The sequence below is a fragment of the Gigantopelta aegis genome, chromosome 3 (assembly GCF_016097555.1).
Source record: "Gigantopelta aegis isolate Gae_Host chromosome 3, Gae_host_genome, whole genome shotgun sequence".
NCBI classification, from domain to species: Eukaryota; Metazoa; Mollusca; class Gastropoda; order Neomphalida; family Peltospiridae; genus Gigantopelta; species Gigantopelta aegis.
In genome coordinates this window covers 86,093,109-86,120,011 of record NC_054701.1, presented here as the reverse complement: position 1 = coordinate 86,120,011, position 26,903 = coordinate 86,093,109, and the positions used below count along the sequence as shown (strand labels likewise).

General features: G+C 35.6%; 1 protein-coding gene across 2 annotated transcripts in view; it reads right to left on the bottom strand.

Annotated features, from left to right (window-relative positions):
* Positions 1-26,903, bottom strand: part of LOC121369231 — a 56,583-nt gene that overhangs the window by 12,609 nt on the left and 17,071 nt on the right. For both annotated transcript variants that reach the window (XM_041494183.1, XM_041494184.1), the window contains exons 10-23: positions 26,664-26,814; positions 26,195-26,391; positions 23,290-24,744; positions 21,408-21,736; positions 20,897-21,112; positions 19,895-20,199; positions 17,993-18,107; positions 14,687-14,869; positions 12,970-13,684; positions 12,094-12,311; positions 9,657-9,824; positions 7,519-7,792; positions 1,135-1,402; positions 70-219 (exon numbers count right to left, since the gene is read on the bottom strand). In XM_041494183.1, the coding sequence (XP_041350117.1) occupies positions 70-219; positions 1,135-1,402; positions 7,519-7,792; positions 9,657-9,824; positions 12,094-12,311; positions 12,970-13,684; positions 14,687-14,869; positions 17,993-18,107; positions 19,895-20,199; positions 20,897-21,112; positions 21,408-21,736; positions 23,290-24,744; positions 26,195-26,391; positions 26,664-26,814 (4,744 nt within the window). The remainder of the gene's footprint in view (positions 1-69; positions 220-1,134; positions 1,403-7,518; positions 7,793-9,656; positions 9,825-12,093; positions 12,312-12,969; positions 13,685-14,686; positions 14,870-17,992; positions 18,108-19,894; positions 20,200-20,896; positions 21,113-21,407; positions 21,737-23,289; positions 24,745-26,194; positions 26,392-26,663; positions 26,815-26,903) is intronic.

Genomic DNA, 26,903 nt, shown 5'->3' with positions numbered 1-26,903 from the left:
ATCCATTATACTCGAGTTTTGTCCAATATCTATCCATGTAGTTTGCGTTTTGATAAATGTGTTACTTACACCTTTTTGTCTCCAAATATCTCGTCAATTATATTCAAGTAGTTGTACAAAGCTTGTGATGACTTGATGACTTCATTGACAATTTCAGAGCTAACGTCTCGTCGATGGCGGCTTGACGTCAAACAGTTTTTATTAATTTCATACAAACACCTGCAATACAATAAGGCAGCTATCAATAAACATTAACATGCAAGACTGGGTTTATTTAATAGCTAAACAAGCGACGTTAAGACAGTCAGCTGGTCAACGGCTTTCAAAGGTATGTGCTTTACTGTTTTGTGCTTTCCTGTGGGAAACTGCATGTAAAAGATCGCTTGCTGCATGAGGAAAAAATGTAGCGGATTTCCTGTTGATTACCAAATGTTTGACATCCAGTAGCTGATGGTTAATTAATCAATGTGCTCTAGTGGTGTCATTAAGCAAAACAAAGACATAAACAAAACTACCATATAACGTTTTTCTATACATTATGTTTAAGAAGAGGTAATAACTGGGATGATTTTCACATTAGCTATTGTTTTATCATTCGCATCCTAGTTTTCAATATTTGTCTTATTTTTAACACTCACTGCTAAGTGATAGTAAGCTATGGTAAAGTCTCTGATTAGTGCTTTTTGCACAATAATTTTGTAGACTTACCAAGTTGTATTAAATATATTAAAACAAACAATTATTACTTTAGCGAGGTGGGGTAAAATGTTAGCAAAAAATGGAACACTTGCCTTTGCAATACCTGGTCACGTGATATGTTTACAACTGTTCGCGCGAGAATTCATAACATCAAATGACAATATTTTTAATTTTTTTTATTTAATTGGGGACCATTTGCATCTGTTTGCACATATATTTTTACATTATGACATCATATTATGTATGACTAATAAGATCGTTGGTTAGTAATGTTAAATCACCTTGTCACAAACTACATTATAGTAATGTGTTTTATTTTATATTTGCTCACTCAGAAAATATGAAATAAACTTTTGTCCCGTTATGGGTATTAAGCATGCATGCATGCACAATGTCTATCAGTGATGGCGTTAACATCAATTTATCTCACATTACCTGACTGCTGTGTATACCAAGCCAATTCCTGTTTGGAGGACACCAATCACACATGCAAAAGCCGTATCAATCGCTGAAAATACCCGTTCTTTGAAGCTGGACGCCAATACGAAATCAAAGATGCTCAAACCACATGCTACTATGTATTTGGGGTAGAAGGCAAGGAGACAGCTCTTGATAAGTGTCTTGGAACAGTTACATGAGAGAGGTGTCACAGGGATATAGGTCATAGTGGACGATGCTGAGGATCCTGGTGAATAACGTCCTCCTAGATTAAAATGCAAATGTGTACTTCAGCTTTAAGACAAACATTAAATATGATGAGCTAATTATGCAGTATTGTATGGCGCAACTTGTTTTTACAAAATAAAATGAAACCAGTTGGTTAGAATTATATGAACTCACAAACTATTTGAATTATTAGAACTGTGCAGCTACTGTCATATAAACTGGGATAAACCCCACAAAACACTCATTTTACCTTCAACGTCTTCTTACTATTTCATTTGGTTACGTACATACTAAACTACACACACACATGTACACACACACACACACACACACACACACACACACACACACACACACACACACACACATCTCAGTAATGTATAGCAATTTCATCACCTAAACTCTAGGAACAATTTGAGTTAACATTTTTCAAGTTATTCTGATTAAAATCGATTATTAGAACATCACAAGTTACCAGAACATGAAAATAGCTATTTATCACATTGTACTTCACATAGTGTTCGTTTGGTGCCAATTACTCAGAATTAAGGGTCAAGGAAGTGATTAATAACAACTTTTTGCTCACTGGGAATTACGTGATATAGACATTTATTCTAAATTTTAATATTACCTATCTGTGATATTTGTATTTTGTTTTTGCACAGTTCTTTACATAGTGTTTTCATTTAAGTGTTGAATATTTATTGATGTTGCTCATCACTTAAATTTTGAATTTGCCATAGTTCGTAACCCAATAGCCGATGTAGGTTTTTTTGCTGGGGTGTCGTTAAACATCTATTCTATTATATTCTATTCTATTCTGTTTTGTTCTGTTCTCACTGGGATACTGAAACTTTATTGATCAAATAGCTATGAAAATGGCCACCAAAATCAAACTGGCCATAAGATGCATTCCACTGTACCACCAAACTAATAATCGGTATTTCAATTATTGGGATTTGCTGTGCATAAATCCAAGTTGGTTAGTAAAATCGTTGCTAAAATATAACAACATTTGGCAAGTGATATGTTTGGCACATGCATGCATGAATAGAGATTTTAAATATCTACAAATAAATTTTAATCATTCAGAACAAATACCAACCTTGCTCTGATAAATGACAATATGGGCAGAAATCACAACTAATGTTTAATAAATGTTTGGAATCAGTTATTATCATTCCTGTTTGGTGGTATTAAATATAAATGCTACCTTCACTCTACATGGACTAGTTATTGGTGAAAGTGGTTTAGATGTTTCATATTTGCATCAACCGAAGTCTGTGGTATCTACATAATATATAGGCTGTTTTCCACATGGATGTTTAAAAATAGGAATGCATCACTCCAGCAAAAGCCGACAAATTTGTTTGTCCCATTGTTTTATTCACAAAAAAATCGTTAAGAAACATTTTCAATTATCGGTAATATACTCTGTCAAAAAAGAAACGCATAGGTGATAGGGAAAGAAGAAAAGTGTTTGATTTTACCAAATATCGGGGTGTTTTTTTTACAATGTTGCTGAATGACCATGTTTGTTAATGTTCTTGGAATGGGACAGCATGCCCAAATGCACCCTAAAACAAGTTAACGCACGTTGTGGCACGTTGTGCGACAAGTGCAGGAAATCGGCGTGAAATGGTAAGATTTTGGCGAATGCACGTGAAACTCTGGGGAAAGATAGGGGTAGTGATGGGTATTTAACGCTGCAATGCTCGCAATGATGCCTCATTTCCGTTTCGACGTAGACGAGTTACAAGATGTCAAGACTAAGCCTGCCGAATCGAAACAATGCAATAGGCCGCCTCCAGTTAGGTGAATCGCAGTCAGCAGTCGCACACCACTGAACTGAACTGAACTTTATTTATACTCAGGCCGTAGTCTACGGCATATGAGGATATATATACATACAGCAGTCAATATAATTGTAACAAGATGGTGGGTGTACATAAATGTACATAAATACAATAAATACATATTAATCAATACAAAAAATACACAGAATATCAGCCAGAGGATTTGAAAGTATTCATAATTAGATTACAAAATATAGAAAGTTTTCTAAGGACACCAGCTTTCTTCGAGTTGAATAATTTATAAAATGTATATATATTTGGTTTAGACTGACAGAAAGATGGTAAGCAACGCTTTCTTTCATTCTTAAAAAACAAACATGTAAATATATAATGAAACTCATTTCCGATATCGTAATTATTACACAATGGACATATTCTATTTTGTAGTGGTACATTTTTCCATCTGCCTGTTTCAATTGGAAGATTATGGTTTGATAATCTGAAGCGTAATAATGGACACCAATGTTTTCTCTCTATAATTGTGATGTATGTCTCAAATTCAACAGTATTTTTAAATAATTTATAATTTGAAGCTTTGGATGAGTTATCAATATAAGTATACCATGATTGTAAGTATTGATCCGTAAGCTTTGTATTAATATACGTTTTCAACATGGAAGCACTAGTAATAGCATTGCATTGTGATAACCATATATATGTACAACCAATATCATCTAAAACAGATTTAACATACATAATCCATTTGTGATTATAAAAGTTATTATTAACATTCAGTAATAATGTGTACACCAATAATGACAACTTGGACTGTTTTCCAGTAATTAGTCGATACCAGAAAATTATCATTCGTATTTTTATGGTAATATATACCGGGTAACGTCCAAGTTCTCCATATAATATATACAATGGTGTAGATTCTCTTACAGGTAATAACAATTTTATAAACTGGTTACATAATTTTTCAGTTAATGACAAATTTTCAAAACCCCATATTTCGCTGCCATATAATAGGACTGGTAAAACCATGCAGTCAAATAATTTTAGTTGGCACTGGATAGAAATATTATGACATCTGCCTTGTAGAATAAAAAAACATAGCCTTTTGTGCTTGTGTATATAACATGTTTCTTGCCTTAGTAAATCTATTCGATTTGTGAAATATAATACCAAGATATTTATAACTTTCTACGTTATCAAGCTTTGATTTTCCAAGGTAAAACACCTTTTTGTAATCTTTCTTGTTCCCACTAAAGATTAAGACCTTTGTCTTGTTACAATTTACTGTTAGTTTCCATTTCGTGCAATATGAATCAAATTCATTCAGAGAGATTTGCATATCTTGGTAATTATCTGCAAGGAGTACAGTGTCATCAGCATAGAGTAAAACAAAAAGAACAATTGACGTATGGATTAAAGAATCACTGAATAATTCGCCTATGCCTATGCCATGGCAGTCATTCATTTTAAATGTATCTTCAATATCATTAAGAAACAAAGAAAATAACAAAGGGGATAAATTTTCACCTTGTCTTACACCAACACAGCAGGGAAAATAATCTGTCATAGAATTATGTGCGCTGACACAAGATTTGATATTCTGGTACATATTATAAATTACTTGAAAACATTTACCATTTATACCATTTTTAAGTAATTTATCCCAAAGTCCAATTCTCCAAACTGAATCAAAAGCTTTGTTAAAATCTATAAAAGTACAAAAAAAAGTGTTTTCTTCCGTGTTTTCATCAGTTCTAATAATCCACATAGTGTAAAGACATGATCATTTGTTGAATAATCTTTCCTGAATCCTGCTTGAACTTCAGATAATATATCATTCGTTTCTAGATACACTTTTAGTCTATTATTTAACACGGCATTAAACAGTTTTCCAAGACAACTGAGTAATGTAATAGGTCTATAATTTTCAGGATTATCTTTATCTCCACTTTTATAAATTGGCTTGATTATACCAACTAACCATGAGTCAGGGAAGATACCGTTTTCAAATACTAAATTAAAACGTTTGACATATACAGGAATCATACAGTCAATAGTTTGCTTAATATATTCATTAATTATGTTGTTGAGACCCGAAGCTTTGTTATTCTTAGGTTTTTTAACAACTGTAAGTATTTCTTCTTGTAATATAGGGCTATCTAAGATAGAGTTACTTTCTAGATCTTTAATAAAGTCTGGTTCGAGAGTTGTGTCAACATTGCTGTTTACTTCTTTAAAGTATTGATAAAGTGTTTCTGATGGTGGCAAATTACAGTCACTTTGTTTTTCTTTTAAAAGTTTCCAAAAAGATCGCGTGTCGTGACGGTTGAGATCTGTGAGTTTCTGTTCTGTTTTCCAGTTATGTCTTCTTAAATGTTTTAATATTACATTCTTGTATCGTTTACTGGCATTTAAAAGACGTTGTTTGTTATCCATTGTATTCGAGTTCTTGTAAACTGTTCTCGACTCCATGTATTTTCTTCTAAGTAATCTACATTGATTACCGAACCATGCCTTGTTACTCCCGCGCTTGGGTCTAATACTACTTCGTTTGTAGCCAAAGGTGTTCACTGCCGTATCCTTGAATAAATTACTGATAGTGTCCACTGTGACGTTAAGCTGTTCCTTTGAAAAGTGTTCACTTAGCTGATCTAGGTCCGAGATGATAGTTCTGATAGTTTCTCTGTTTTCGTTTTCACTGTAGTTTTCAGCTAAACGATTATTCCATTTTCGTGACTTTAGTTCAGTTTCTTCAAGATCGTCTTCTTGTTGGCCAGTTATTGAAACATCCAATGAAATAATTAGTGAGCTGTGAATGTCCGAATATAACGATTCAAAATCAAGAAATTTAAAGTTTATAATTTTCTCTAATACACATAACGAGGCTATAGCATAATCAACAACACTGGTTCCCTTACAAGTAGTTTTACCAGTATATTTATCATCACCAATTCTTCCATTAACTATGTACATATTATTATGTTTGCAAACTTCAATAAGTTTATACAGTTGACTATTTGGTCTACAATTATCTTGATTTTTTTCTTTCTACGGAAATTCTTATGTTTAACAAGTTGTTGGGTTCATTCAGAAAATCAGATAATTCAGTTGAAAATTCTACTGTGTTATTTGTTTCAGTGTCACAAACTACATAATCTGGGAGTGACTGCGTTCTGCATTAAAATCGCCAATGAGAAGAATGTTGTTTTCATTAGATACGTTGTTAAGTTCACCATTAAGTAAAACATTAAAAGTATCGTTATTAAAATAAGAAGATCCTTCAGGCGATATATATACAACACCTATAAATGATATTAGATGAATTTCTAGATAATATGGGGTTTTTAAGATCAAACCATAATACATACTCGGATGTATTTTGATGAACATGTAGTCCATTTCGCGTCTCTGGGACAGGTACCAGTAGTTTCAATCAGCTGAAGACCGGCCCAGAAGTGGAAGCCCTCGCATAACAACTGCAGCACAAGATCGCTACATCTGGGTTCTGCACTTGCGTCACCGAACTGCCACAGCAACGAACACTGCTAGACGCATACATAGTTTGAGAAGGGTGTCTACACAAACCATTCGGAACCGACTTGGAGAAGCTGATTTACGGGCTAGGAGACCGTATGTTGTCTCCGTCCTGCAACGTCAACATCGACATTTACATGTTCGTTGGTGCACGAATGTACAGAGGTGGAACTTGGGGAAACTGGCAGCGAATATGGTTCAGCGACGAGTCACATTGCCTTCTACAGCGACATGATGGACGACAACGTGTTTACAGACGCCATAATGAACGTTTTGCCAACAACTGCGTCGCCCACGTTGACAGATTCGGCGGAGGGAGTGTCATGATGTAGGGAGCCATCTCATACACCGACAGAAGTGAACTTGTGTTCGTACAAGGCAATCTGACAGGTGAACGCTACCGGGATGAAATTCTTCGCTGCTGCTGATTGCTGCTGCTGGTGGCCACACAAGGTACTGATTTCAGCGCCCTCGTGCGAACCTGTTTGGTGACGAAAACGCCTCCACTGCCGTCAGTCCATAGCATGAACATTGTCACATACTCATGTCAAATTGTACTGTGATACGATCATAAATAACGAACTTATGCCACTTTGTATTAAATAGATAATTCCATGAATATTTCGCCTATGCGTTTCTTTTTTGACAGAGTATATAATAAGTTAGCATTTTGAATTATCTCTTTTTCTCTATTATAATTTACACACACCTCTATCCCTAAACTAAATACACATATTTGATTATAAATGCATTTTAGGATGAACACTTCTGTTTATCGCAGACAAATATAATTAATTATTTTTACCTGACTGCGACACACCAAGGTAAGTTCCAAGATCACCTCTACTACGACCATCAAAATTAACACCTTCACAGGGCAATGGAGGTCTGCCAGGATAATGTCGATGTAATGTGACAACCGAACTCTGAGTCCTTGTCCCGCCACAGAAGTAGTCATACAGCATTTTAAGTCCACATACAGTTCTTGCTGCAAAGCGTTTATCACGGGTTTTCACTTCCACCCGAATGGGCACAACTAGGCTGGTATTAGCTTCTAGGCTGCCAATTATTTCAATTGTCTGTAATGAATCAGTATTAATTATATATCATTGAAATATCTGATCACTGAGTGCTCAATAATATACTAAAATTAATTTAAAAAAAACACTGCATTCATTATACATACTAATGATAACTGTGACAACATAAACCTATTTAAGTGTCATTATAGTTCATTTTGCTGAGGAATTCTAGTAACTAGTCATTTGTTCATATTTATTTATGAACACATTATAGCAAATAATAAAAGGTATAAAAAGTATTGAGGATTCGTAAAATACAAAAAACAATATGCAATCTGAAAGAGGCAAATACCACCAAACATCAAATCAAATATTCGTATCTCTGCACATAACTGTCAAAGAGACGTCTTGACAAGGTCGAGACTGCTATAAGTGAACTGCAATTCCCTAGGATAAGTCCTAGATCATAACCTGATCATAGAACTGCCACTCTGAAGACCGGTTCAACAAATCTAACCCAGCGCAACAGGGAACTTCGTGGGTGTTTATCTAGTCACAGTCTAGTAAATGTAACTATTTACCACACTAGTTATCAGTACGAAATAATCGTAAGTAAATATCACGAATACCCATGGAAAAAAAGAAGACAACATTTGACATTTTTGAGTCTACATCGACATTTAGACCAGGCCTAGTACTACCTCAAAAATAATATAAGAACACATCCAGTATATTCGGATCACAGGCCAAAGACGTTCGGTTTTTTTTTATAATTTTATCAAACCATTAAACGACTAATTATAAATGAATTTATAGCAGTGCAGGAAGGATGCATTGTCCAGTAAAGGACCTTCTCGGGAATGGCTGCCTGTAAACGAGGCACTAAACAGAGATTCATGGAATCAACCACTGTGTTGCCAAATGCCCTTTCGACTGCAATGTGCAGAGATACGGCCTTTGAACGTGAATAACAGCTTTGTCGTTCAGATTTAGAAGAAGATCTTCTAAGTTTCCCTCCATCATCTCTCCTGGTTATCCATATAGGGTCTAACGATCTTACACGGGACAATTGTGGCTCAGTTAGATAGCACATCAAACTTGCAGTGTTTTAACCAACTGCTGTCCCACAATACCCTTGTTTGGTCTGACATATTCATCTGCATGGGACGAGAAATCAATTGGCCATTAACAAATTCCATTTAGTAGCGTTCTTTAATGGGGGGGGGGGGGGGGGGGGAGACAATTACTAATTAAACACACTAACATCAGTGAACACGATAGAACCTTTCAGAAATGATGGGGCCCACCTTTCTGACCTTGGTAATGACATTTACATAAATACACTTCAATGAGCTCTTGAAACTTTCCATTACTAATCAGCAGTCTAGTGTTGAATAGGAGCAAGTTGCTGTTGTTTTTGTATATCAATACGTTAGATTACACACCTTTTTACAATTAAATATTATATGAATTTGTGAATTTGACCCACACACCCATCCACGTCAGCATGGGTATTATATATAATTTAAATTCAATTTAAATTCTTTATTTTAAATAATGGACAACTTTCTGAAAATTACACAGTTGATAAAAGCATTGTGAGAGTACTTCTAAAGCAATAAATGTCCCCTTACGGGCCCACCATTTTTTGGGTATATCCTAAGTTCAGGAACCATAAATCTGTGGAAAATGGGTAAATCACCATCAAAGTCTAACTTGATCTGTACCTGTACATGGTAAAGCTATATACATATTTTCAGCTCAATATCTTGAGGTTTTCCGAAAAAAAAGGCCAGAAAACTAAATTTTGTATCTTTGTCAAAAATGGATACATACATATTTAATTGATAAGTGTAACCAACAAAGTCTTTATCTGGCTAAGACTCAAAAGCAGTTTCTTACTGGATTTCAATAAATTTACCTGAGTGAATTTCAGCGATGGATGGGAGACTGGCAGTTGGAAGCGGACATTATCAGCACGTATTAGCCCGTGATTTCTCAACAGAAACTCCATCACAGTTTTCTTGCCCTCCTCGTACGGAATTAAATTCACCTCCACTGGTTCTATTGTAACAACTGGCATTGGTACCTGCAACATGATTTACAACAATTAATATAATCTAGAGTATTGTAATTTGGAGACCGTATTAAAGGTTTGACTTGTTTGTGGGGTGATATCTAAGATAAGTGAAAAAGAGGTAGAACCTACTGCCTATAAACACTGGCTCGTTCTGAATGGGGGTGGATGAGGGAGACTTGAAAACTGAAAGGTATTCTGATATTACGGAAATGTAAAAGTTAGATTTATTTATGCATTTCAACATTTATTCCAGATATTCAATGTTTGTAAAAGAAGCAACTAAACGACAGTGAGTGTCATGCGAAGAATTAATTTCCTAATTACCTAATAATACATATTGGGCAGTGACGTGATAACACTTCGAATTACCAAACGGGTGTTATCGAGTCACAGGAAGTATTGTTGAATAATAATTATCATGAAGTCACATTATGAAATCACGTTAATAGTATGATCTTTTGACGTCATTGTTGTTGCACGTACCCATCACCTCTCGATAATAAACCCTCGATGTTAGCACCATGACCATAGATAACGATGGACAAAATCAAGATTATGAGATCTGGGTATAGAATAATATTGACCCAGACACTCTATGACAGCATCCTGGAGAAAAAAACATTATTGAAAAACTAGACAATCAAATATTGAAATTGAGCAACGCAGAGGGAACGGAACGAGAGATCATTGATATAGATAAATATAATTATTGATATTATATCATTTATCTCTCAAACACCAGTCTAGTTCTTTTCTTATCATCGGGCCTCCCGAATTCGTAATTAAGTCTGAAAATTCTATGACACAGACAGAAATTCACAGACAACTACGTCAGCACTACCGCTCAGGATCACAAGTTACTCAACATATCAACTCTTTTTGGGGGATATACTGTATTTCTCTAATAAGCACCGGGCCTCAAATAAGTGCCGGCCTACAATAAGTGCCAGGTCTGTAACACTTTGCAACAAAATAAACGCTGGGCCTCCAATAAACGCTGGGTAAGACTATGCAGAAGAATGAGACAATCGACTCTTTCAAAGACATACCCAATGACTATGAACTGGAGAAGAATGAAAACGTAGTTGAAGCCTCTTCCAGTGATGATGAAGATGTGGAATCCAGTGGTGACATTAATGTTATGTGAGCATTTAATTTAGTTTATTAGTGAGGGCTGATTCACCATTTTCAAGTGATTGATTTATGTTACAGTAACTATACTTTTTAAATTACTATAACGGCCTCTTACAGCAATGATGTTGATCCTAAGCACGTTACGTCGGCAGACAATATTAATTTGATCATTGTTTTGTTAAAGCTTGTTAAAGTTCGAAATTAAAGTTTAAAAATTATAAAAATTGTAAGTTAGCTTTAATATCTAAAAACATTTTGAAAACGTAATGGCCGGGTCTGCAATAGTCAACATTTTGAAATGAATAAGTGACTGGGCGCTTATTAGAGGAAATACGGTATTAGAATGGCAGTCTTTCAATGTAGCGGAAATGGATTTTAATTATATAAGTGATGTAAGGGAAATAACTCTATTTGTATAAGTCTCTTATGACTATGACTAATGAATATGACTAAGAGATTTACGTGCACATTCAGAGCAAGCTGTTGTAGCACACGCCTATCCTGGCCACAGGGACCGGCCTTGGCCGGTTCCCTCTGTCCAGGACAGGAAAGGGCTGGGGGATGGTTGTAGAGAGGGAACGCCTGCACTGGCAAGTGCAAGGGAGCACCAGCAGTCCAATGTTGGTGACAGGCGGGTGGTGTTTGGTGCTATGGAATTTTGAAAGTCCCGTAGGATTATGTCAAAGACGAAGAGGTGCGCGTTTTACATGAAGGAAATTTGGCGCATTATGTCATTATGTTATTATTATATTTTCTGTTAGGTAATTAAAGCTGGTTAGAGTAATTAACTAAATTAGAGTAATTTTAAGTTTATAAATGGTAGTTATTTTGGTGGGCAAGTAATTAGGTTGGATTTGGTCTTGATTTATTAGTTTTTAATTATTGGTTTTGAATTATTTATAGTCTAATATGATAGAGTGAGTTTAATACTATCTTGTTGACTTGTTTTATTCTTAGTTGGCTATGAATAAATATACGACCTTGGGTTGATCTAACAAGATGGTGCAAGATATTAGATTAAATAATTACACCTCCTGTGACATCTACAGTCCACTTGAATAACACCTTGACCGATGACCAGAAATTCTCATATCTGACCATCTCTCGATAATGGGTTTGGATGCACTTTTATCTCTGTCATTACCCGTGTTTCAAATGTTGAATCCAAAGTTATGATGTATTTGTCTTCAAACGTGGTAGGTGTGACTGTCCACGTGTACTTGACTGCTATACGCTGCAGGAAGATGGTCATCTTAGTCTGAGACATCTTGGCTAGAATGACGGCCGAGTATGATGCATGGCCAGGTGCCTTGGCCCTCAGTGTATACTGGTCCTCTGTGATGTTAGTGAACACAACATCATCTGCAAAAAAAAAATCAAATGTATATTAGTGCCCTGTGGGCCATGTGACACTAGTAAACACAACCTTACATAAACATGTATACAGTTGGTGTTAATAAACACCATACAACCTACAAATTAACATTTAGATCAGTATTGAAATAAAACTGCTTGTATTATGTTAGTAAACACAACGTCGCCAGAGCAGTAATAGACCACCACGTCATTGTTGCTAGTACTACCAAATTATGTCTTATATCTTTTCTTCTTTTTTTCATTTTTGTGTTCATTATAGCAGTCTGGTTATTGCATACATACAATTCCAAGTCTCAATACTATCTTAATGTCAACACAACTATCTGCTGCCTAACCATGTAACCTTTTACCCCAGTTGATTTCTACTGGGGTTTGTTTGCTATTCCCGTTTTCTTAAACATTTCTAAAAACAAATTAATTTTAATTGGCTAATAAACAAAACACAATACTAACAAATTAAAATTAAATTAAAACCGTTGAATATTCTTCTTTAGAATAATTATCACAACAGTCAATTTAAACTCAATTTTGAATCTGGGACCATCACTGTTGTGATATATATATATATATATATATATATATATATATATATATATATATTGGTATCTATAGAAAACATTTCTTCACCAAATGTCATGATTACCTGTTTGATTTGTTGTATGCAACACCATTTTGATTCCCCTTCGAGGATTGAGAAGGGTTATTTCCGCTCCAGATACTAGCGGTTTGTCAGATGCAAAATACGTGTACTCATCTTCAACTCGGATCTTCAAGTCCAGTGTGTTGAGAGATGTTATGTAGAAATGATATCTCAGAGAAGCTGTTGCCAAGTCCGAATTAATTGCAATAGTTCCACTGGTTTCTCCGAGCTCCATGGTAGAATCGGCTGTTGCAGTAATCACCAGAAGTGCAGATTCTCCTGGTTTCAGGCTGAGTCCACCCTTTGTTGTTGTGGATCCTGTAGATCTCCCAAATGAGACCAAGCTGACCAGACTACCAGAGGGAAGTAATGCCTTAACATTTGTTGCAGATACTTCACCTAAATTAGTCACATTTACTTCAAACGTTTTCTGATGTCCCCGTGGTATGCTGTCTTTTAGTGACTTTGGGCTTAGTTCAAAGACTGGCCTCCTGATATTTAGCTGGATGTTTACATGCATCCGTGCAACTGTTCCAGTAGGAGTGGTGAATTCAATACCAATTGTTCCCCGGAGAGGTCTAGAGGCTTTAAGAATAATGTCAAATATAACATCAGCTCCTGGTTGCAACTGATTTACGAGAACAATTGAAGCATCGCCTGTGCTGCGTGATCCAATTCTGACAACAAAATACTTCAGAGGTCCTGATATACCTACAACCTGAAACCAAACCACACTAAATAATCAAGAAAACAAGAAGTGACAACAAAATATATCGGAGATCCTGTGGCTGCCTGGCAATGAAATAATACAATGCAACAATTCTTCAAAGGACTGATAGTAAAATAAGAGATGTTAAATTTGTACAATGGGGTTGATGAACAGTTGGTTTTAGGACCAACTACTGATGATACTGCACACATTAGGGAAGGTCCTCTCTGATTAGGTATTAATGATATTGCTGTTTTTCGTTCATATGGGAACAATTTTATAATAAGGGTACCTTGATAACACATTTATATTGACAGAGAAACAGTTTATGTGTGCAACATTAAAGTAATAAATCTTTGCTTCTTCAAAGGCGTTCTAGTAATGACATGCAACAAACAGTAATCTCAGGTTGTACTTGCATGCACAGTTTGATGGTCCTGTAGAATTAGTAAAGAAGATATGGCCTGGATTAGGATTTCGTTTAAGGTGCAGTAATTCGTGAAAAGTATGCTACCTTTATCTTGACACACTGCCATTCATATGAATGCCTATATGAATCAATAAGGAAGATATGCCCCGGACAAAAGTTTCCTTTAATATGCAGTAAACTGTCAAAAGTAAATTGGTGTGACCTTGTAATGGTACGTGACACACCATCACCTGAAGTTGTTCCTGCCTGAGAGGTGTGATGGTCCTACATGCATCAGTATCCAAGATATTGTCAGGAGAAGACAGTGTAACAGATGGATGGATATCACCACCCCATAATACGACTCTAAAAGATGGGTGTATTATTACACCAGCTTGTAAACTAATCTAAGGATTTTATTATATTTTGGTTTTCATTGTGTAAGAACCTGTGAAATATGTGTTTCATTATTACATCTAAATGTTTATTTAAGAGAATATGTTTTCACATTCATATGCAATATTTCTTATCACTATAAAAAGAAACATGAAAAAATGCATTTAATAGTGCATGACAGAAAATGAAACTGACGACATACACACCTTTGCAGTGATGTTTTCCAAGAGGTCCACTCCTGTATTGATGAGTTTAGCTATTGAAGTAAAAGATACAGTGTCTGTATCCAAATAGGCCTGCTTGAAGACATAGCTTGGACTGCAAGTCATACCTTTCACTGACCATGTAGCTTGTTGTGAAAAACCTCCATCGGATGGGTGACGGGCATCCTACAATGGACGTTTATAGCAGTGTTTTCATATGTCATGCTATTATGTAAAGTTTAAAGCAATATTTACTAATGTCTATCACATTGTTACAAAAATTTCTTTCAGGATGAATAAAATACAATTTTATAATTTTCTAGTGAATAATCTATGGAACAGTGTCATTTTAGTAACTAGTTGTCTGGTATATAGTGTTAAACATATGTAATATGTCAGATTGTGAGATTATGATAGGACATTTGAACAGGTAAATGGTATCTATAGGTAGTACTATACCAAATAACTTCCGGCTGGGTCAAAGTTCAAGGTGCACCCAACTTTTGATAGAGAAGTGAACACCACAAGTCCTGTGATTGGTTATAAATGTGAGTGTGTTGGTTGTAAAAAATAATAGTTTCATCTGGGTAAAATAAATGTGCAATTTTATTTCATCTAGTACCAATGTGTCAAGTAGCCTTGTGCTTGAAACATGTATGGGGTACCTGTAAAAAAAAGTACTCGAATTTTGTGCGAAACTAGGGTAGTCATAGACGCTACCCGTTATCTCAGAAACGAGCAGCTTGACCCCCATTTTTTTCTGATTCACTTTAAGTGTAAGGGGTGGTAGTATTTATATCCGTGGCGTTTATGTCGGTTGATACGTTGCAGGTAGGAGTTTTAGCCGCATGTTACTATTGTCGTCTATGGGATTTGATTTGGTAGTATACACCCTTTAGGGTTGCCAAATGTACCCCCATTATATGTGAATGACAACTAGGACTCAACATTTCAAGTGGACTGGTCTTGTGTGTCAGACAATATTCCTTCTGCACAGGCTATTGGTTTCGACATAATTTTGCTTGTGAGAGGCTCATTACATATTTAATATCAAACAATGTCATTATTCTGGCATATAAGTTGTTTTATTGGGGTTATGATTTCCAGTGCTTTCTGAATATTTTAGTAAATGAATGAATGAATGTTTTACCACATCCCAGAATGAAAACATTTGGGCTATTGTGGTGTTTTGGTAAAATGAATAATCATACAATACAGTGGACTCTTGTCTAAACTGGATTCACTTGGGACCAATAAAATATGCCAGTTTAGACAGAGTGCCGGTGTAGACAGAGTTCGTACAGTTACGGTTCTTGCCATATATTGATCAGAAAATACCAGCGTATGTGTAAGACATCTGTAAATGCAAGGCTAAGCAATGCCTGTTTAGTGATTGGTATAAACAAAAAGCAGAATAATTAACATTATTTTATTTATTAAAATCACATGAAACAAGGATCTCAGTTTATAGGTTTATTGTTTGAAACAGATCGGTATGATGCCATGCAGGTATGAACACTATAAGTTGTAGAAGCATCACGAGGGGTATATGGCTTTTTATGTACCCTCTGTGTGTTCTTTTACCCCGATAAAAGAACACACAGAGGGTACGCCACCCCGAGAGATGCTTCTACAACGAATTTATCTTGCCGACATGTTAAACCATATAGCTAAATAATCAAAATAACGCCAGACAATAATTGTTAACAATTTATTAACGAAGCCGTACCACGCGGACGCGAACGAAACCACTTGCCAGTGACGAAAAATAGTTCCATCGATAAACGAGTTTTTAACTTCAAATGTTTGTAATACGAAATGTCTGAAACAGATATTAATATTTTTTTTTTATTAAAAAAACACTTTTTTTTATCAGAAAATGTAGTTAAAAATATTAAAAACAAAAAAACAACTGTTGCTAATCGCGCATTAATACAATAACACCACGACCGTAATTAGGTGGCCGAGTTCAACATTGCAGCTTTTAAAAATATTGAAATAGTGTATTTTATAGTAAAAATTAAATTAATTATGTATACTTGATTGATTATCAATGTTATTTATAATCTAATTATTGCTTTAGAATTAACTGGGGCGGCTGGAAACTGTTGGAAATTACAGACGGGGTATAAGAGAATTTGGCTCCGCCCACAGGGGGATAAGGGATTGTCCAACGGCAAACAACCAATGAGATTAAAGAATTTTACATGAAGGCGAGATAAATACAAATAATCCAATTTAACTTGCTACCAACACCCGATACAACAGGTGTGGTTCATTGTTTATTAAGAGTTCAACGAGGCGCGATTATTTCATAACATATTCTTTGGTGTCCTAATTACTGGGAAACTGTCGTCACTGTCTAACAGGTGACCACTGGCAGACATGAGAGGTACGATCATGTGCCAGTGTAGACAGAGCTAACTGCTACGTAAATCTTTTGTTCTTGAATTTGCATCCTAAGTCCCGATTAGACAGCATCCGGTGTAGACAGAGTTTTATTTCTAATAAATTAACAGTTGCTGGACGGGACTTTAAAACTGTGCCAGTTTACACAGAATGCCGGTTTAGACAGATGCCGGTTTGGACAGAGTCCAATGTTCCATATTTTTACCTTGTGTACATACATTTTTATCGTTTGGCCAAAGCTTTGTAAATACATTTTCATTGTTTTCATGCAAACGAGACAAGACAACTACAGTGTGCCCATGATGGGTGCCACCTGTCCAGCAGGATATGCTGGTATTTTGCTAAGAGAACTATCATTCGGACAGCGACATTTTGAGTCATGCTGTAACATCTCTGTCCACAGGTAACATAAACCAAGCCAATCCTTCAAGAGTGCACTCAGTCCTACCGATAAACTAAATGTGACAAGTAGTGTCTTATTTGTTTTTAAAGTAACAAAATCCAAAAATTACTTTCTTTTGCATCCAATAAATTGTAACCTGTAATCCTTGAATGATGAATTTGTGATATGAAAATCCCATCTTATTAAAGGGACATTCCTTAGTTTGCTGCATTGTAAAATGTTTCCGACTAATAAAATATTTCAACGATTAAACTTACATATTAAATATATTTTCGTGTTTAGAATATCAGTGTCTGTATATTCAATGTGTTTCTGGTCGTCTTAATATTTGTAAGAAGCCCAAATTGGATTTTGTCTTCAAATAATTTCGTACGTACGAAAAACATAATATTTTGGGAAATAAAATGAAATTTAACCATATACAAATATTTGAACGATCAGAAATGTCCCTTTAAAGGAATTACTATAGTTCTATTACTGCTACTAATTGGTCATACCACAACAAAAATACCACTTTCACCAGGCTTCGGAATGTATGTGGCCTCAAATAGGTGCAGACCATGATGGGATGTGTATGTCGATATCATAGTAGTTTTCTCTTTATTCCGAATCCTGAAAAAGTATCTGTCGAATTTTACCTTGTTCATTATCTATAATTAAAAGCATTATACATCCTACATAATTATATTTATGACAAAATTACATTTATACACATTCATAAACTACAGATTTTATAAACATTCTGAATCACGTATCCGTTTCCTCCATTTTAAGACAGTTCTACATTTCATGAACTATGATAAAAAGATTAAACTACGTTGTGAAAGAAACCCCACTAAACTATGCCAGCCTAATCAAGTGACAACATGCTGGTGGTCCCTGTCGAACAATTGAAAAGCAATTGCTGTCCCCTTTTCAGCAGGTCATATTTCTTTTGTGTTTGTTTTAAAATACATTTTTTTAAAACAAGAAAAAAGAAGCAGGCTATATTTTACATCTGATATCGATCCTCGAGTATTAACCACAGAGTCATAACCGTACGAGACGGGGGAAAGGGGAAGCAGTTGTCCCAGACCCAGTCCTGGAGATAATCCTCAATTTTGGATAATACATACCACAACCTTTGATGTACCAGTCGTGGTGCACTGGCTGGAGCAAGAAACAACAGAGAAATTCGGGCAAAATGAGCTGGCCTGAATATTTTTTATTGTATGTATTTTCACAATTCTACCCAAAATTATATTAGTTGTAATCCACGTATAAATGCGTGGTGATTCGTTTTCAACACTATATAGCTGTTTGGAATCAATGCTATTATGAATAAACGTTGTAATCCAGATTCGGACATTTCTGTTTAATTCAGGCAAAAATCGACCTGCCCTCCTACAAAAATGGAAGCCCATACACCTTTGCACACAACTTGTACTAGATAATTTGTAAGAAAAGAAACTATCCCTCATACTGAAGAAACCATCTTAGATACAAACCAGAACTGTCATTATGCATGTACTTATGTTGATTGTTTTTAAATTATTTATTTCCATCCACTTGGATTTCAATCATACACAGCATTTCTGTGTTGTTGTTTTTGTATTTAATATCAGTGGTTGTGATGGGTGAAGGTGTTAATTAAAATTGTGTTTATTTGTTTGGAATTTGTTAAACAAAATGCCAGAACATCTAGTACAGATTTGTTTACAAACATATCCAGATCTGTTTACTCTAGATGGGTCTGACTAGAAAGAAATGTTTTAATATATCCTGTGATTTTCAGTTTATAAATTTTATACATTTTCTTTACTTAATTTCATTGGGTAGTCTTATTCCACCTTTTACCAATAAATGCAGTCCAGAAACCAATTGGATCATGTTTTGTGTCTTTTTGAGGGAAATGCAGTTTGCAACCCATAATCCATCAGCTGTCAATATACTGAGAAATATTAAGTTATGTTGAGACTACTAGAATAATATATACATTGAAATAGCCTAAGCTAAATCAGGTTTCCTACACATTCTATTATGTCCCACAAAGTAGTGTTTCAATATTTGATTATAGTCGAAAATGGATTGGTTAAATTCTAGCCATCTGATTGATTATAAAATTTATAATAGATTGTCATGGAACATTTTAACTACAGACGATGATGAGGTTTGTGCGTGTGTGTGTGTGTGCACGTGCGCGTGCATGTGGATTTGTGTGTGTGCGAAAGAGATAGATAGAGAGACAGGGAGTGACAGAGAGAGATACAGAGCCAGAGACAGATAGAGAACAGAGTTTGAGCTTATTTTGAAGTTTATATAATGCAGATATTGCATATGTTTTGAAAGTAAAATTAGTGAAATATATAGGATTACTACACTTTATTTGTATCTATATACTAGTACGATAAGTGACCTACTTGACATCAACTAAGGGCAGAAGTGAGGCCGACTGCAGGAAGGTCACATGACCTTTAATAGTGACTGCCCTTGGAAATGACAGACTGTGACCTGGCAGTATTTCATCAATGGTCGCATTGTATGACAGAGGAACCATCACATGCCACGTAAGCACATGGCTGCCAATCCTGTTACTGGCAACAACCTTTATAGTATGACTGTCTTCTGAAGCAACAGCTCGCTCCCACTGAACCAATCCTGAGCTTGTATCTACAGACAAACCAAGTGGATGGGACGTCAGAGTCCATCGTACTGGTAGGCTGCCCTGGAGAACAGAACAGTAGTTGCAACATATCCAGCAGTCATCAGTACATTCAATGCACTATTTACAGTCTTATAAACAAGGGTTTTTATTAGATACCCATTTAGTCTTATTATTAGAAAATTCTGACCATGCAATAAATATTTTAATGAACATATGTGTAATACAAAATATTGCATGTGCGCCCACGCGAATGGCGTCAGGTCCCCAGCCAGGTGTGATGTTCCTAGCCATGACGCTCAGTGTTTCGTCAATTCCAAAATTCAACTAAGTTGTGTTATTTAATTAAAGTTTTATTACTCGTAATATAGAAAGGTGGTATGTAATAAATATAGAACAACATACCAGTTACTTTTCCATGTTATTTATTGCTCTCCTGTATGGTGCGCAAGATTTGTATCACTCTTGTACACTATAAACTCGTACAATAAATAACATGGCAATACTGGTATGCAGTGCTATCTATATATTGCATTACTGTATCAAATGTATGTGGACACAATGAAATTGAAATTGACAGTAAACAGAAAATGAAAGTATCACATTTTAAACATCTACATAAAAACTGTTACTGATAGTTATCAGTTTTTGTGGTCTACTCCCGGCAATTACAAATAATGTTTATCATCCTCTATTTGAAACAATACATTCCAAATTATCCCGTACCCGCGATAGAAATATATAAGAAAATAAACCTTACCTGTTTAAGTTTCAACTGTAGATTATACTCTTCACCTTCCAAAATCTGCTGGTTAGCAACAGGTAGTACAACAGGAGCCAGCAACTTCACTGCACAGTCACGGCCACTCCAAGGCAGGTTGCACAGACATCCTCCAAATAAACATTGACCTTGTGGAGGTGTGGTATGACGATTACAAGATCCCGAAGGACAAACAGCATAGAAACTAAAAGCAGTCTGAAAACGCAATTAGCAGGACTTAGTACTTAAAAGATTGAGGATAACATCAGTATAAATAGTGAAAAGAGTTTAAAATAAGATTTTGTAAATCAGTGATTAAAAGGCTTCTTAAGTTATCATACATACATTGTTTTTAAGTTTAATTTGGGACTAAAATTAATCAGGTAAATATGTAAAAGAAGTTGTCATATGTACATCTCGTTCAATCTGATCTGGACGATAAAATAAAAACACAAAACAGTCAAAGGTATATTTTGAAAAAAAGTCTGGCTGCTGCCATGTAGAAATATACCTTATTTCTGGTAAATTCCTTTCCATCAGGTGACACTTCTAACAAGACTTGTCCTGCTTTGTGTTGAGGACTTGTACAGGTCACATGCTCGTGGGATAGCCAGCTTCCGTTATCGACTTCAGTACCAAACTTGCAATAAAATATATGTCCATCTGTCTCAGGGAAGTTGTGACCCCACACATGTATCAATGAACCACCTGTATCTCTCACACTGTCTGGGACAATATTCAGAATGTTTGTGAATGGCAGACAAGCCGGACCATAGAATGCTTCATTACACTCATCACACAGCTTTCCTGCCCAGTTTTTGGATTTACACCGACAAACTCCTAAAACAATAATGTGAAAGCAACACATAGTAACTCCAAATAATCACAAATAAATGTCATTTTAAGAAAAGTGTTAGAATTACAACGAGGAAAAGTCAAAGCTATGACTTGGAAAAGAAAAAGAAAAACTAAAAACTATTGATATAGAACTTGAAGCCTTAAAATGTCCCACGTAATCTTTATAGCTCCACATGATCAGTGTTTATAGCTACATACATACATACATACATACATACACACAGACACAATATATATATATATATATATATATATATATATATATATATATATATATTGTGGTATGAGAGGGCGATGTTGGTATATGGCGCTGTACTTTTGGTACGAACTGTTGCGCACTTGTGCGATGTAGGTAGGTGGCGCCATCTACTGACGTCACAATTCTTTGAAAGTTTTACCAGTTACTTGATATAAATAACTGTTGAAATAAAGCAGATATTGTGTCCATCTGAATTGGTTTTTTGGATATTACTGAAATACCGCAGCATAAAATGCACGCTCAGCAGTGATTTAGTGCAGCCGTTGCCGTATTTCAATATATATATATATGTATATATATATATGTATACTCAGTCACAAAGTTTGGTAAATGTACTTCAATAAAAGAAAACTTATGACTCACAAAATGAAATCAGACACTGTATTTAATTAAGGCATCATTTGTCAGTATAAGTTACAGGAAACTTTCAATACGAAATGAAATGTGTAACTATCACGTCTTTAAATTGTGCTTTGGAGATCAATGCTCGAAAATGTCACATGTCTGTCACTTGAGTTTCACTAGATGTCTTGACCTATTCTGACGGCAGTGTTCAAATTATAAAACGGCAATGATAGCAAATGCCATGGTTGCCCTTCTTTCTTGAGTATTTCATGTTGACAGCGGTACAAACGTCGGCTAATGCTCCTGATGAGACGGTGGATCTCCGGAATAGAGATCCATTTATTATTTAAAGCATGCTTAAGGTTGTGGACCTTCTGAATATGTGTGTTGGGTCCATCGCAACCTACGACCCACAAAATCCCATCCTTGCACAATAGAGAAGTCAGGTAATCTAGCAAGCCAGTTTAGTACTGTAATATTTTTTCTCTAAAGAAGTCCAGTCATTTGTCTGGAAGAATGCTGGCGTCTATTGTTCTGTTAACCAAAAGCCTGGATACTGCTGCATGAACGGAATAACAATTGGTGTGATGATTTCGTCACTGTAACCAAATTGCTAAACTTTTGTCACTGAGTTTATATATATATATATATATATATATATATATATATATATATATATATATATATTTGAAACAAAATGACATTTACAGGCATCAAATAGACAATAACACCCGCAAATTTGAAAACCCTCCTAAATGCCTCTACAGTTTCTCTGTTCAAGAAAACATATGCACAAAGTATTTTGATATAGTAGGTTAGAGGTGAAATCTTAAAGTAGCTAAACTAAAACATTAAACATATATGTATTGACATATACCCCACCCCGTACCTCAGAAAATCATTGTAGTATTAAAAAAAGTCACATGCATACCTGTATTGACATCACATACTCCATGTTTACATATTTGACATGGGTAGCAGTCTGGACCCCAGTGGTATTCAGCACATTCCGAACAATCGAGTCCACGGAACTGAGACAAGCAGAAACACTTGTTAGGAAGAATACAGAGTCCCCTGTCAGGGCCACTGCAGTTGGAGACGCCGTAGCACGTAGCGGTTACACACGACGTGCCTGTCCATCCACTGGAACACTCACACAGATTTGGTCCAATACATTGTCCATTGCTTTGACAATTACCTAAATCAGAACAATCGTAAAGAGTACAATCTCGACCTGCCCAGCCAGACTGACATCTGCAGCCATTCGGTCGGACGCACTCACCCTGGCCACTACAGTTATTCACTTGTGAACAGTCAAACGTCTGGTCCGTAAGAATAGGTGAAAACTGAACAGTGAACAGTCGTGGGTCCTGTTGGTGGTCAAATATACGAGTTTTCACTCTCTCGGTGTCCTTTGTTCCCCACCAGTTGTTTTGTGCTCTTATTACTCCAGTTCCTTCTTCAAGGACTTTAACTTCATAATCAGCTGCTGGGTTATCCAGAATATTGTACGACATATTAATGTATGGGCTGTTAACTAGTATGGTTGATTCGACCACTTTAGAGGCAGTGATATGGTTGTACTGAAACGACCCAGGACATTTCTTGGTGTCTGTTTTTAACAAAACAACACATCTTCCTGTAACACGTGAGAACGAATTTGTGGAGATTGTAATGTTGTGTGGTGTGTTTACAGAACTTCCAGAATATACATCAAGTGTAAAGAAACAATCACTGCCACAATTACAGTCCATAACAGAGTTATCCTTTACGGCTACAGAAGCATTGTATCGAGTTTTGATGTTTACTGCTCCAGACTGAATGAAGCTGTTGGAAAGTATTGAAACAGTTTGAGGTCTATAAGTATAGTAACTATTATCAAAGTTGATGGCAATACTTTGTCCTGTGTTGTTTGTATACTTATTATCTTTAATTAAGATATGTGTATTACTATAATAAGAGTTTGTGCTTTTCATGTGTAAAGCAGTATTTTGGTGATTGAGGAATTCAGACTTGGTGATTGTCATCATTTGCTGCTCTCCTCCATTTGTTTCAACTCCAATACCATATTCTATATTTCCATCGACTGTCATCTCTGTAAGATATACTTCTCCTTCGTCACCAGAAATAAAAATTCCATGTTTTGTATTGTTTGAAACAGTGCCATTCTGTATGCTCAAATATCTGTTGACCTTGACAGTTATTCCATGTAAATAACTCGATGTGACAACTGTACCATTAAGATTAAATGTCCGCACTTTAGTCAGCAGAGTGATTCCAGATTCCTTAGTGTTGGTAATGTAACAGTTAGAAATATTTAGTGTGTTTGTGTTCACTACAAGTCCTTTCCGTGATCCAGACACAATAACATTTTCCAATAATGAATCTGGAAAAAAGACAATAAATATAATAATTATAGTATATTATCAACAAAACAATATAACAATAATAAATTAAAATCATTGAGTCAAAGTAAGTAAATAATGCATGCTGCATGTATGTATGATATTAAATGGACTATCCCGAGTTTGCTGCAGTTGTTAAGATGTTGTTGACTAACAGACTAACGATTGTAATTTCGTATTAAACATTTGTTTCTGCTTAAACTATTAGTGACTGTACATTAAATATGTTTCTGATCGTCCCCATGTTTGTGTTAGGTCAAACTTTATTTTATATCCCAATATATATTTTTCAAAGGTATAACATTATTGGGAGACCAAATACAGTTTAGACTGCTGCAAATATTTGGACGATCACAAACATATATACAGACACAGATATTTTAAACAAGAAACTATATTTATACATTATTTTAGTCATTAACAGATTATATTAGCCAGAACCATCTTACAACACAGCCACCTTGGGACAGTTCCTTTAATACTGAGGTCTAACATTCACCAATATATGGTAATAATAGAATTATGCTCTTTATTCATTCTGATGATTATAATTATGATGATCATTATGATAATGGTGACGATGATGATAAATAGTGGTTCCATAAAGTTTAACAACATACCAGAATGACTACAGCTGGCGAGTACTGGTTGACAAGTCATTAACGTCATGGATTCAGTGCAGCAATAAGGAATAATGTAAGTATACACTGGTGTTTTTAGTACATATACTGGGCCAGTGTTTCGGCTGCTTCGTCCCTGGGTGCATCACAAACCCTGGTGAAATCCATTAATCATTGTCCTCAAACTGAATGCTAACACTACTTGTGTTAAATGCAGTCAATTGGCTATTAATGTTTGTGAATGCACCATTTTGCCGAGTGATCAACACTATGGACTGGCATGCATATCAGAGCAGTCCATCTATATTTGAATCTGATCAATATACATTTTGTGTTTAAATTATTAAGTCCAGATCCAATAAAACAACAACATATCAGCTGCATATTAGGTTTGACGTGCATGGGCCCTGTCTACCTTCACGAGCCAAGTAATAATTGGGGTAGTTAATGCCACTAAAACTTAATAATATTGAATACCCTATTACAATCTGGTAGCTGAGCGATTAACGTCACGCACTGTCAAAATGCCATTGGAATTGGTGCAGTAGGTCCGAATCCCGCCAGTTTATACGTGGTCATTAGCACCTTGACATTTAAAAATTGCTCTATATACCAAACTGTTACATTAATTTCGAAGCGAGTGTTTAACAGCACACATCATTAACTATGGTAATTGGGTTTCCATTTTAAGGAAGACCCAGTAGCCGAGTGGTTAATGTCGCGTGCTGCCAAATACCATGTGAATTCATAGATGATGGAACATAAAACATGCCTGCACGCTGTACATTCAATATGTCACCATGCTACTTACTGCGTAGGGTATCTTGTAAAAGAACTTTCCCACACCGTAGTCCAACATCTTCCCCATGATTACATCGACCTGTGCTCCATCCAGATGCTGTACATTCTGTTAGCACTATATCACGTGATGAGCAGCCAACATCATACAAAATAGGTCCAGTGCCCTCTCCAAATTGTGCACGACTGAACACTTCTGAAACTCTGGAGCTGAAAATTAAATTTAGGCTATTATATACCAATAATGTCAGTCATAAACAATATCTCAGTTTGATGACTCAGTCACATACACACAGACAGCTGTGACGAATGCACTTTTTAACACTTTATCTAGTAATAATGCTTTGTCAATGTAATTATTTTTATACATGTTTGTCTTTATATAGACTGTTATGCTTGTCTGGATTTTGTTCAGAATGAAATGGTTCAAACATGTTTTCTTAATTACACTATTTCCAATTAATTAAAGATGCATGGTATACCTGTATCCTAAATCAGTGCAGATTATTTGCGCTTCATCACGACCAAAGTTGTCGTCACAGACTGTGTACCATGTGAAGTTGTGAAATATCTCCACTCTGCCCTCATTGGAGCTGTTGCCACCCACAAGTCGAATATTCTTCGATACCACACCTGAAAACGTATAACATAAATTACATCTATTTCATAAACAAAAGCACGCAAAATGGATCAACGAGTATCACAGATCTAACCGAAAACGT